This window comes from Macaca mulatta, chromosome X, assembly GCF_049350105.2.
Source record: "Macaca mulatta isolate MMU2019108-1 chromosome X, T2T-MMU8v2.0, whole genome shotgun sequence".
NCBI classification, from domain to species: Eukaryota; Metazoa; Chordata; class Mammalia; order Primates; family Cercopithecidae; genus Macaca; species Macaca mulatta.
The window spans coordinates 53,892,500-53,905,144 of NC_133426.1; the positions used below are offsets into that span (position 1 = coordinate 53,892,500).

General features: G+C 43.0%; 1 protein-coding gene across 3 annotated transcripts in view; it reads right to left on the reverse strand.

The window, feature by feature from the left end:
- Nucleotides 1-4,280: 4,280 nt before the first annotated feature.
- The window catches only part of FAM120C (family with sequence similarity 120 member C), a 119,873-nt gene continuing 111,508 nt past the window's right edge, over nucleotides 4,281-12,645 (reverse strand). For all 3 annotated transcript variants that reach the window (XM_015127508.3, XM_015127507.3, XM_028842436.2), the window contains one exon: nucleotides 4,281-9,171. In XM_015127508.3, coding sequence (XP_014982994.2) covers nucleotides 9,108-9,171 — 64 coding nt within the window. In that variant the 3' untranslated portion in view covers nucleotides 4,281-9,107. The remainder of the gene's footprint in view (nucleotides 9,172-12,645) is intronic.

Consider the following 12,645-nt stretch of genomic DNA (forward strand, 5'->3'; position numbering starts at 1 on the left):
CAATATGGTGAAACCCCATCTCTACTAAAAATACAAAATTAGCCAGGCATGGTGGTGGGCGCCTGTAGTCCCAGGTACTCAAGAGGCTGAGGCATGAGAATCGCTTGAACCCAGGAGGTGGAGGTTGCAGTGAGCTGAGATCACGCCACTGCCCTCCAGCCTGGGCGACAGAGCAAGACTCTGTCTCAAAATAAAAATAAAATAAAATCAAGACACTGATTACCTCTGGGGAAGGTAGAGAGATGGGATCATTATTAGGTTAGGCGGTGGGTTTGAGTGTTCATTTTATTATTGAATTTCATAATGTATGTTACATATATCCTTTTGTATTTATCAAATATTACATATATTTTTAGGTAGTCCAAAAATTAAGAGAAACAAGAGAGAAGTGTCAGGGAAGTCAATTTCAGTAAATGGGTTGTTTTGCAGGATCATATTGGTATGCAAGACCTCAGCAAGATAAGGCCTGTAGGGAAACCCTGAACTTCATGACTGAGAGCGCACAGGTCACCTTTGGAAGCAGCCACATTCAGATGGGGAGGGCTGATGCCAGACTGCAGAATGGGAAGGAATGTGGGAAGTCAGGACTGGGAGTGTACATAAGTCTTTCATCTACTACCATTTCTTCCCTAACCCACAACAGCTAACATTTATCTAGGCTGTAGTGTATGCCAGGCCCTTTGCATACACATTTAATCCTCACAACCACCCCACAGGGTGGGCTACAGGGACTAAGCTCAGTGCTTGTATTACCACCAGATTATGTTCACCTCCAACCACATGCAGAGAACCCCTACTGAAACACTGAAATGGGAATGAATGTTTAGCTATTACATTCCAAATTTTAGACTGAAGGTCTCAAATGGTTAAGTAATGGGTACCAACCAAAAGTGATGAATTAAGTCTACCCAGAAATGGACTATTTCTTCCTGTGATGCTGTCATTGTGAGTCACCAAACTTAACCAGTTTTATCCCCATTCAGGCACATAGTACAATTGTATTTTTCCACCTCTATAAAATTAGCTGCAACCATGTGGCTTGCTTTGGGCAATGAAAAGAGAGAAGTGATCTGTGACACTCTAAGCTTTAAGAGCCAAGGTATATTTTGGTCATATGCCTTCCCCTGACTCAGTGATGGAACTTTTTTTATTTAACACATTGATGCTCTACACATTCAGAGAGACTTCTCTAGTAACAAACTATGGGAATGATCCTTGAAAGTAGAGTGTTGGTGACCAGTCGCAGTGGCTTATGCCTGTAATCCTAGTACTTTGGGAGGCTGAGGCTGGCGGATTACCTGAGGTCAGGAGTTCAAGACCAGCCTGGTCAACATGGTGAAACCCTGTCTCTACTAAAACATACAAAATTAGCTGGGTGTGGTGGTGCACGCCTGTAATCCCAGCTACTCAGGAGGCTAAGTCAGGAGAATCACTTGAACCTGGGGGGCAGACGTTGCAGTGAGCTGAGATCATGCCATTGCACTGCACTCTAGCCTGGGCAAAAAAAGAGAGCAACTCAAAAAAAAAAAAAGTAGAGTCTTGGTAATGGATTTTTTTGGTTCTTTTTTTTTTGAGACAGAGTTTCGCTCTTGTTGCCCAGGCGGTAGTGCACTGGCGCGATCTCGGCTCACTGCAACCTCCGCCTCCCACGTTGAAGTGATTCTCCTGCCTCACCCTCCCTAGTAGCTGGGATTACAGGCATGCGCCACCATGCCGGGCTAATTTTGTATTTTTAGTAGAGACAGGGTTTCTCCATGTTGGTCAGGCTGGTCTCGAACTCCCGACCTCAGGTGATCCACCCGCCTTGGCCTCCCAAAGTGCTGGGATTATAGGTGTGAGTCACTGCGCCTGGCGGTGATGGAATTTCTACTAGTCTATTAGTGTTCACCAGTCACCATGCATGAACAGAGTTCTGCTGTCAATCCCTGTTGGACATATGAGCAATAAGTATACTTTTGTTAAATTACTGAGATTTGGGGGTTATCATTGCAGCAAAACCTAGCCTATCCTGACTGATACATTCTCCTTTTCTCAAGTTAGAAATTATACATGTATAAGGACTGAATAATGAAAATGTACATAGAGTGTCTAGAACTCTCCCTTGCACATTGTAGGCCCTCAATAGATGCCTTTGTGTATCTGCTATTAAATTATTATGGAATTTTCATATTTTTCACATGCAATAAAGGCTAGTTGTGGAAGATGTAAACAGAAGGCAGTGTTCCAGGCTCACATTATTCCTAATGCTTGTAATCTTAAAAGGGATATTTTCATTCTTTGTAACTTTCTCCCTCAACTCCATGAAAAAGCACTACAATTGGCCCTGCTTGGGTCACCTACCCCTCCATCCCTGTGCTGGGGGAGATGAAGCCATATGGTCAACCCAACTCTACCCCAAGATAGATGGCCACTTCCCCCAAAGGAGAAAACTGGGCTTAATTGCCAGAATAAGGAAGGAATGCTGGGGAGGCAGAAATGAGTTATCTAAGTCAAAACAGACTTACATTTACAACCTGGGGTTTATTACTTATTAGCTGTGTGTGAACTTGGGCACCACTCAATCCGTTTGCTCATATGTAAAGTAGGGATCATACTTTGGAGAGTTGTTTAAGGATAAGAAATAATGTATGAGAGTTTAGTACTATGCCTGGTACCTAATAGTTCCACAATAAATGGTCATTTTAAAAAGCCAAATGCTAAAGATTTCCTACTGTTAAGTTTTCACCATCCCAACACTCAAAGATCAAAGGCCAGGAAAAGACATCTGTAGCTATAATGAACCCATATAAGACAAAAGATGTTATAAATAATTTTTCATTTAAGGATAAAGTGTTTACAAGCTTCAGCAGGCCTCTAATGTTCATCTTGAGGCTCAGCTGTTTCCTTTTAGAATCTGTACACACAAGGCACAAAGTGGTTAGAGAGGCCAAGCCCAGCTACAGTCACTGGGCAGAAGCAGTAAAGAATGCCCTAGAGTCCTGGCTTCAGACTCTGCTCAAAGCATCTCGCTTTGGCTCAAAGGTGACTCAGAGCTCAATTTTAAAACACATTTAAGTGAATACCATCCAGGGCTGAAACCTCATACTCAATCTTACTGAGTTTTTGCCACCAACATATCCTCTGCCTTGAGTCTGAAATCTGCTTTGTACCAAAGGACCTATTCAAAAGTGTTTTAGGTGTCCTTGACTTATTCATCAAACATTTATTAAGTGCATGCTGTGCAGTAGGTGCCAAGAACACAGAGATGGTCAAGCACAGTCACTGCTCACAAGTGTAATCTAGGGGCAAAGATGCAGCAAAGCACTAGAGGGGCTGGCTGTGATGAGTCTGTACTCATCACCGAGTTGGGGATCAGAAAAAGAATCATAAAGACATGAGCTGAATCTTGGGGGGAATAAGTTGAGTCTGCACCAGAAACAAAGGGAGAAAGGAATTTTAGCAATGGTACAAGCAAATGAGAAGAAATGGATATTGACAGCTTAATGTGTATGGGATGCATTTTATTATGGCTGGAGTACGGAGGTAGTAAATGAGCTGAGATGTGGTCAGGGGCCAGATCATGAAGGGACCGTGGAGTTGGGGGAGTAGCATGTTAGAGGGACACTTTACTCTAGAAGCTACTAAGCACGGTGGATTAAAGCAATGGTTCTTACCATCCTTTTGTGTCATAGATTCCTTTAAGAACCTGAAAAAAGGTATGGGCCCTTTCACTGGAAAAAGGTATATACACTTAGACACAAAATGTTGCTTAAAATTGCCTAGTTAAGGAGTAAGATGGGAAACAACTGCAACAGTCTAGTAAGACATGATGAGGCCTCCACTAAGCCACAGGAGCCAGGACAGAAAAGAGGAAACAGATGTGAGAAATAGAAAAATGGTTGAGTGTTATCAACAGATGTTTTCATCAATTGGATTTGAGAAGTGAGGGACAAGTCTAAGAGAGTTCACTCCCAGGTCAGTTTGTGGTTTAGGCAATTGAGTAGAAAGTAGTGTCACTGATGGAGAGGCACAGGCTTCCGCAGAAAGATGGGTTCAGTTTGGGAAATGTCAAGACAAAGGTGCCTTTAGGACATCCAAATAAAGAAGTTAACCAGGAGGCTAAATAGGCTCTACCTTTTGATGATTCTTGTACTTGGTCTCTTGCCCTGATATTATACAGATAGACTCCTAAATCTCTGTGCAACACTTCTGAATTGAGACAAGTATATCCCCCATTTGCAGAAAGGGATCCAGAGATGGGAAAAGAAATCAAACTTCACACACCCAAAATTATTTCACAATTTTTTACTAAAAGAATAGATTTTTATTGAGCGTTGTAAGTTTCTTTCCATCCGCATTAACAGAACAACAGACCAATTTCCATCACAGAACAACTCCTGAGGCATTCTCATTCCTTTCTGAAACTCTTCCATTAACTCCTGCAGTTTCCCTAAAGAAGCATCCATTCAAACTTACATTAATAAACTATGGAGCTTTTGTGGTGAGGTGGGCCAAAAAGGCAGGGAATTTGGAATCTGGGAATGGGAAAGAGAAATACGTATTATCCATCCACTAAACACACTGTCAAGAGCACAGGAGAGGAGATAGTAATACAGGAAAAAAACAATGAAATAATTTTTTACTTTTGTCAATAACATCATTTATCAGGGAGCACTAAAAGTCACTGACTCCTTGCAGTTAAAGTTTCTTTACCTAGTGTGTTATTCTAAAAACAGAACAGAACAGATTAGGAATAGAATAGAATAGAATAGAATAGAATAGAATAGAATAGAATAGAATAGAATAGAATAGAATAGAATAGAATAGAAGGTAGAAGGGGAAGTGCCTTCTGGGAAGCAATTAAAATGAAGTCATCAGATTTGGCCGGGTTATGAGAGATTAATAAAATCTGAAATATTTATTTTGCTTCATTTACATGAAAATTCACTAGTCATTAGTTACTACCAACACGGACAAAAAGAGCATCTATAAAAGTACAGGGGCAATGTCAAAAGCTGAAATGGGCACCCTAGCACAGGAGATTTTTTTATTTTGCTTTTAACCTGGAAAAGATGATTTTGTAAAAAATGACTTTATATTCTTAGAACATCAAAATAACCTCTGACAATATTCAAGATAATTAGCAGTAACAGGGGAATAGGTGCACTGAGCTCTCTACCTGCACCAGCAGACTACTGCAATAAGCCAAGGGAAAAGAAAATAGAAAGTCGAATAAGATGCCAAAGTCACAGGATGGAAAAAATATAAGATGACACGCAATGAACAGTGAAAACTCAACCCCCTACCCCAAACCCCAAGCATATTTAGGAAATATGCATCAGGAAGTGAACAAGTATAATGATTAAACCTTAGTAGAATTATACTAACTACTTTAAACTGTGGTCTACTTGTACTGACTTTTCAAAGGTGGGTGGGTCGTAGAGGCTGTAATGGTAACACTGACATGCCCACAGGAGCCTTGTAAGGTTCCAAAGGACTGGATCACCATAACCAAACAGCTACCCCCACATTCCTTCTACCCTACATAAGCACTCCTGCCCCCCACCCTCCATCTCAACCACCCTCCGTAATGCCTTGTTCGACTGTTTTTCTCAGTGATCAAAAAAAGTTAATGTGACTTGGCCAACAATGTCAGAAATCAAGATGGAGACAAATATCAAATGTCACTAGCCAAAGCGAGTACCAATTCTTGGGCTTTAAAGTCTACCCAAAGTCCTACTGGCTCAGAATGAAAATGATGCAAGTGAGCAGAAGTTTGTCAGGCCTGGTCCAGACCACACTGGACTGGTCACTGACTAAGAGTAGGAGTTATAAGCTGATCCCAAGACACACCAGCAGAAATAAAAAACTGCAAGTCCTTGGGGATCAGTGACTATACACAACCAGAGTGTTTTGCTTATGGTCCTACAATGTAAAGGGGTCACTTCTGGGGGTTCCCAAATGACTTTGTTCAAGAGAGGTCACATCACAGCTAGAAACGGAACCTCAAGTGAAGGATGACAGTCTCTTCAAGTGGTGCAGCAAAGATCAGACCCCACCTTCCACAATTTGTCCTCCAATTAGAAAAAGTTCATCTCCCAGGAATGAACCTTAGTTTTCCTAGCTTCTAAGTTGTGTATTTTGTCAGATAAATAAAAATCTAGGAATATGGCCATTTATGGTTCTTTCTTGTAACCTTCCGAACCCAAAATACTGAATCCAAATAAAAATCAAGGTTGGAGATGACCCACTTGTTTCACCCTGGGCTAGGGGAAAAAGGTTGTGGAAGGAAGAAAAGCCTTTTGGCAAACTGGAATCATCCCTGCCAAAGCAGCAATTTTACCTCTCACAGTGAATGCCTACAAAGTAAGAAATTTTCTTAATGGTGTGAGAGTTAACAATACTGTCATCTGATTGTGTCAGATAGATTCAAGATGCACAGAAACAGCAACTGCAAACAGTATCTTAGCAATTTTAAGTCCAAGTGCTTCCTATTAGAAAATGGAGATATAGGTTATCTCACAGCTCAGTGATGCTGGTTGCTTTTAGAGCTCCAAAGGATTCATCCCTCGGTGGCTCCAGAAAGAAAATTCCAAGCCATGTAAATTTACTACTATCCCTTCCTTTGCTGGATGTAGAAGTCCTACCTTCAAGATGTTGTGAAAGGTTGGGCAGGTCCAAGAGAAGAAGGGGTACCACATTAGGGGAGCTGATTCCAAAGAGGAGGTTTTTGTATACTTTGTTTCTACTTCTGTCTGGTTCAAAGTACACTCTTGTCATCTTTCTTTGGTTTATGTAAGAAGTATCTGGGCAGGGGTCAAGGCATTCCAGGGCTCCCTCCCCATGAAAATCATGGCTTCTCTTAATCTGGGACAGACTAGAACTAAATAGTCTGACGCTGTTTTCAATTTCCTATGATCTGGTCAGTGTAAGTGGGCAGTAAGCAAATAGCCTTCTGGTTGTCTGGGCAAAAATCACCAAGGACCTGCTGTGGATTAAGGTGCATGGGGTTTTTCAAAAAGAACCCTGCTAGATTAGTCAGTTGTATTTCTGTAGAAATGGTACTTCTTGGGCAAGAATATCACAAAGCCCAAAAGGAGGTATGTGAGGCTGGAAGCCTCAATTCCTGAATGAAGACATAATGCTAATTTATTGCAAGCCATGTTTCCCTCCCTCATACTTAGGCTGTCCAAGGAGGGAAACTGGAAATGCAAGGTTGTCTCAAGATTATCTCCAGCAAGGAGGAATAGCCTCTTTATCCTGGGCAAATCCTGGTCACACAGGAGGCTGAGAATCTTTTAATAGAATTCTTCTCAAGGCCCAGGCCAGAGTCCTCTAAAGTCTTCCTTGCAAAGCAAATGAAAAGATCCAGTAGTCAGAATGTCAATGAACAAATGAAACAATCTAGGCGTGTAAAATCAAATAGTTTCCTCACACTTCCCTACCCTATCTTTCCAAAGCTAGTCCTCTCTCCTTCAGGGATTCATGTCAATCAATTCTAGCCTGAAACCAATTTGACCCTGGAGTTCCAGAAGAGATTTCCTCCAAATTGGCTGAAAGCCCTTTCAAATGGTAGTCACCTCCCATCCCCCCTTTTCTCTCCAAACCTTCATAAGGAAATGCCCAACTCTGCCCAATCCCATTCCAACCTCCTGTTTTCACCATATGGGATGTGAGGGCTCTGTTCAAGATAAAGCTTGTAACAACCCAAGAGTTTGTTGTTCTGAACAGGCAATTTCTGGAAAGTACTTTTTGTCTGATTTAGAGAAGCCCATCCAACTTCTCATAATTGTGATGGGCTGTGACTTAGTAAGAATTTCAGATTTAAAGTGTGGTCTTTTGAAACCTTCCACTCCATAGCAGTGGAAGCATTTCTGGGAAATTGAGTAAATCCTCTGGGATATCACCGTGTATGTATGTGTATATATATATACACACATATATACACACATACACACACATATATATAAAATATGTATAGATAAATAGATCTGTCTCTTTATATAAAGGGTATGTGTATGCATATACACACATTCATATATACACCCACCCACACATTCACACACACACATGCACACGCGCGCGCACGCACACACACACACACACACACACACACACACACAGTCTTTTGAGTCCCTTTCGTACTCAAGTTCATTACACTGATTCCCACCCTTTCATGGTGTGGGCAGTAGGGAGTGAATGAACTGTGCCACATCTTCTATTTTACAAACAATGCACTGGTTGAGAGGCAGGAAAAATCTGCCCAGTACTTTTCTGATTCACTTGAATCCTCCAGTACAAAGGCCATTGATAATTTTTTTGAAGTGTATAAAAAAAATAATACTACCTTACTTTTCTGAAAACATCTACCTATCTGATTGTCAGGCCAAAGCTAGAGGTGGTGGTACAAAATCCAGGGGTAGGTAAGTTGGAAGAAGGAGTGAAGAAGAGGTGGATACCACTTCATAGAAAAAAAAACCAAAAACAACAAAACCTCAGGAAGCCAAAGCTGTTCCCACAACCTCATAGGTTTGCCATATAAGTCTGTGATAATGAGTATCATTATAAATACTCAGAAAAACCAAAGCTGGAACTCTTCTATAGGACCTTATGTGATGACACCCAATTTCTGACAGCTACTGCCTTACTAGGCTCCCAGAGGAGATAAATAAACTATTGGTGCTATGTATTCAATTTGAGACTAGGAGCTAGTCTTACTGCCATTCATCTTTGACCAGAACTTCTCCAGAAACAGCCAATGAATCTGGAGTCCCAGAAAAAGGCAGGGAAGGGGAAAAGATGGACAAAATAGGACATCCCACCAAAATCCTGGAGAAATCTAGGGTAAGCATTTATATCCTCCTCTAGCTTGGGCCTAAAATCAGAAAAGTAAAAGTTTTTCCCTCTTCCTGGTTTGGTGAAGCCATCTTCAGCTTGTCAATCCTCTTTCCGTTGTGCCACAGTTTCTAGCTTTTGCTCTTGTAAGTGGTTCTTCTCCCTATTCTTCATAGGGAAGTAGCGGTTACCATTATTACACTCGTTGCTGTCTCTGGATAAGGCACATTGTGATGGAGCTGGAAGACGATAATCACTCTTCTCTTCCTTGATCAATGCGCCACTGTTTCCATTTACCTGGGAGCGAGACCGACCTTGATGAAGCTCCAGGGATTTAGAAACTCCATCTGAAGAGCCCTGTTAAAAACAGAGATACTCAGTGGAAATGGGAATCCAGACTGGCTGACCCTTCCTAAGCATATTCATAAGCTAGCCTGAGAAAGCGGCTTCAGTTCTTCGAAAACACCAGAAGACCTCAAGCTGGTTGCTAACTAGTACATTCTTTTTTTTTTTTTTTTTTTTTTTTGAGATGGAGTCTCGCTCTGTCGCCCAGGCTGGGGTGCAGTCTGCAATCTCGGCTCACTGTAACCTGCCTCCAAGGTTCAAGCAATCCTCCCACCTCAGCCTCCTGAGAGTAGCTGGGTTTACAGGCGCCCACCACCACGCCTGGCTAACTTCTGTATTTTTAGTAGAGATGGGGTTTCATCATGTTGGCCAGGCTGGTGTCGAACTCCTGGCCTTAACTGATCTCCCTACCTCAGCCTCCCAAAGTGCTGGGATTACAGGTGTGAGTCACTGCGCCCTGCCGGATACCTAGTACATTCTGGTATTATCTTGAGAAGTTAGGGTGAAAACATATAGACCCAACTGAAATCCAATGGCAATGACAACATAATAATGACACAGCTACTTTTTCTTTTTTTTATACAGGGTCTTGCTCTGTCACCCAAGTTGGAGTGCAGTGCTGCAATCCTGGCTTACTGCAGCCATGACCTCCTGGGCTCAAGCCATCTTCCTACCTCGGCTCCCCCAAGTAGCTGGGACTACATGCGTGCACCACCACATCCAGCTGATTTTTGTATTTTTTGTAGAGACAGGGTTTCACCATGTTGGCCACACTGGGCTTGAACTCCTGAGCTCAGGTCATCTGCCTGCCTCAGCCTCCCAACGTGCTGGGATTACAGGTGTGAGCCACTGCGCCTGGCTGACGCTGCTACTATTTACAAAGCTTAACAATATGTTTTTCTAATACTATGGGGATCCTAAATGGTAGATATGATCATGCCCCATTTGCTGATGAGGAAGGTGAGGCTCAGAAAGATTAAAGCAACTTGCTTAAGGAGACACAGATACAAAGTCGTGGGGCCAGGATTCTACACTTCTAAAGTCTATTCTCTTAACTGCCATGCAACACTGCCTAATGCTGACAACTGGACAGGCAAATGAAAGAAAAGGAAACAAACACAGAAGATCTATGTGCAATATTCCACAGAATCTTTCTTTTCTTTTTGAGACAGAGTTTCGCTCTTGTTGCCCAGGCTGGAGTGTAGTGGCACGATCTCAGCTCACCCCAACCTCTGCCTCCCGAGTTCAAGCAATTCTCCTGCCTCAGCCTCCCAAGTAGCTGGGATTACAGGCATGTGCCACCATGCCTGGCTAATTTTGTTTTTTAGTAGAAACGGGATTTCTCCATGTTGGTCAGGCTGGTCTCGAACTCCTGACCTCAGGTGATCTGCGCAACTCAGCCTCTCAAAGTGCTGGGATTATAGGCGTGAGCCACAGAATCTTTCATAACTAAAAACAATCACCTGGTTTTTGTAAATCCCAGGAACATGATAGCTATTGCTAATGATATGAACTACATTACCTTGTAGTGCAGTGCTGGCTCTTAATGAATGGTGCTAGGAATAATAACAGCTTCTAAGTGGTTGGACATGCCACATACTCTGTTGTTCCTTTTACAGATAAGAAAACTGAAGCTCCTAGGAGGCCAAGGCGGGCAGATTGTTTGAACTCAGGAGTTTGAGACCAGAACCCCATGTCTACAAAAATTACAAAAATTGGCTGGGCATGGTGGCATGCACCTGTGGTCCAAGCTACCCGGGAGGTTGAGGTGGGAGGATCGCTTGAGCTTGGGAGGTCCAGGCTGCAGTGAGTCATGATTGCACCACTGCATTCCAGCCTGGGCAACAGAGTGAGATCCTGTCTTAAAAAAAAAAAAAAAAGAAAAGAAAAAGAAAACATGAACAGGCTCAAAAAAGTACAAAGACTTTACTTTTAGTCCTCATATAACAACTCTGCAACATAGATACCAATTTCTCCAATTTTATAGATGAGAAAACTAGGGCAGAGAGGCTAAGTAACTTGCCCAAGGTCACAGAACTAGTAAGTAGCAGAACCAGATTCAAAGATCATTTGGTTCCAAAGTCTGTACAATACGGGGCTTACTGTGAAGTATTGTCCAACAACCTGGAAATAACATGAAACTAGTAACAGCCATACAAATGGATGGAATTAGCCACCTGAAGGAGTCAACAAATAAATCAAAACATTACAAGTAAGTCACTTAAGAATTTAAGAACAGGCAGCCAGGCGCTGTGGCTCACGCCTGTAATCCCAGAATTTTGGGAGGTCGAGGCGGGTGGATCACAAGGTCAGGGGTTGAAGACCAGCCTGATCAACATGGTGAAACCCCGTCTCTACTAAAAATACAAAAAAAAGTAGCCGGATGTGGTAGCGGGCACCTGTAATCCCAGCTACTCAGGAGGCTGAGGCAGGAGAATTGCTTGAACCCAGGAGGCGGAGGTTGGGGTGAGCCGAGATCGTGCCACTGTACTCCAGCCTGGCGACACGAGACTCTGTCTCAAAAAAAAAAAAAAAAAAAAAATTTAAGAACAGGCCTGGCTGGGTGCGGTGTCTCACACCTGTAATCCCTGCACTTTGGAAGGCCGAGGTGGGCGGATCATGAGGCCAGGAGTTCGAGACCAGCCTGGCCAACATGGTGAAACCCTGTCTCTATTAAAAATACAAAAATTAGCCGGGTGTGGTGGTGGGCACCTGTAATCCCAGCTACTTGGGAGGCTGAAGCAGGAGAATCGCTTGAATCTGGGAGGCAGAGGTTGCAGTGAGCTAAGATCGTGCCACTGCACTGCAGCCTGGGCACTTTGGGAGGCCAAGGCAGGCAGATCAACTGAGGTCCGGAGTTCAAGACCAGCCAGGCCAATATGGTGAAACCCTGTCACTACTAAAAATATAAAAATTTGCTGGGTGTGGTGGTGCATTCCTGTAATCCCAGCTACTTGGAAGGCTGAGGCAGGACAATTACTTGAACCCAGGAGGCGGAGGTTGCAGTGAGCTGACATCACGCCACTGCACTCCAGCCTGGGTGATGGAGCAAGACTGTTTTTTAAAAAGTAAAATTAGGCCGGGTGCGGTGGCTCACGCCTGTAATCCCAACACTTTGGGAGGACAAGGCAGGCGGATCACGAGGTCAGGAGATCGAGACCATCCTGGCGAACACGGTGAAACCCCGTCTCTACTAAAAATACAAAAAATTAGCCGGGCGTGGTGGCGGGCACCTGTAGTCCCAGCTTCTAAGGAGGCTGAGGCAGGAGAATGGTGTGAACCCGGGAGGTAGCGGAGCTTGCAGTGAGTGGAGATCGCGCCACTGCACTCCAGCCTGGGCGACAGAGCGAGACTCTGTCTCAAAAAATAAATAAAATAAATAAAATTACAAAAAAAAAAAAAGAATTTAAGAACATATAAAACTCTTGTGGCCTAGGAATAATCTCAGGAAGACAAGATTACAGTGTAACCAGATTTAATAAGCTG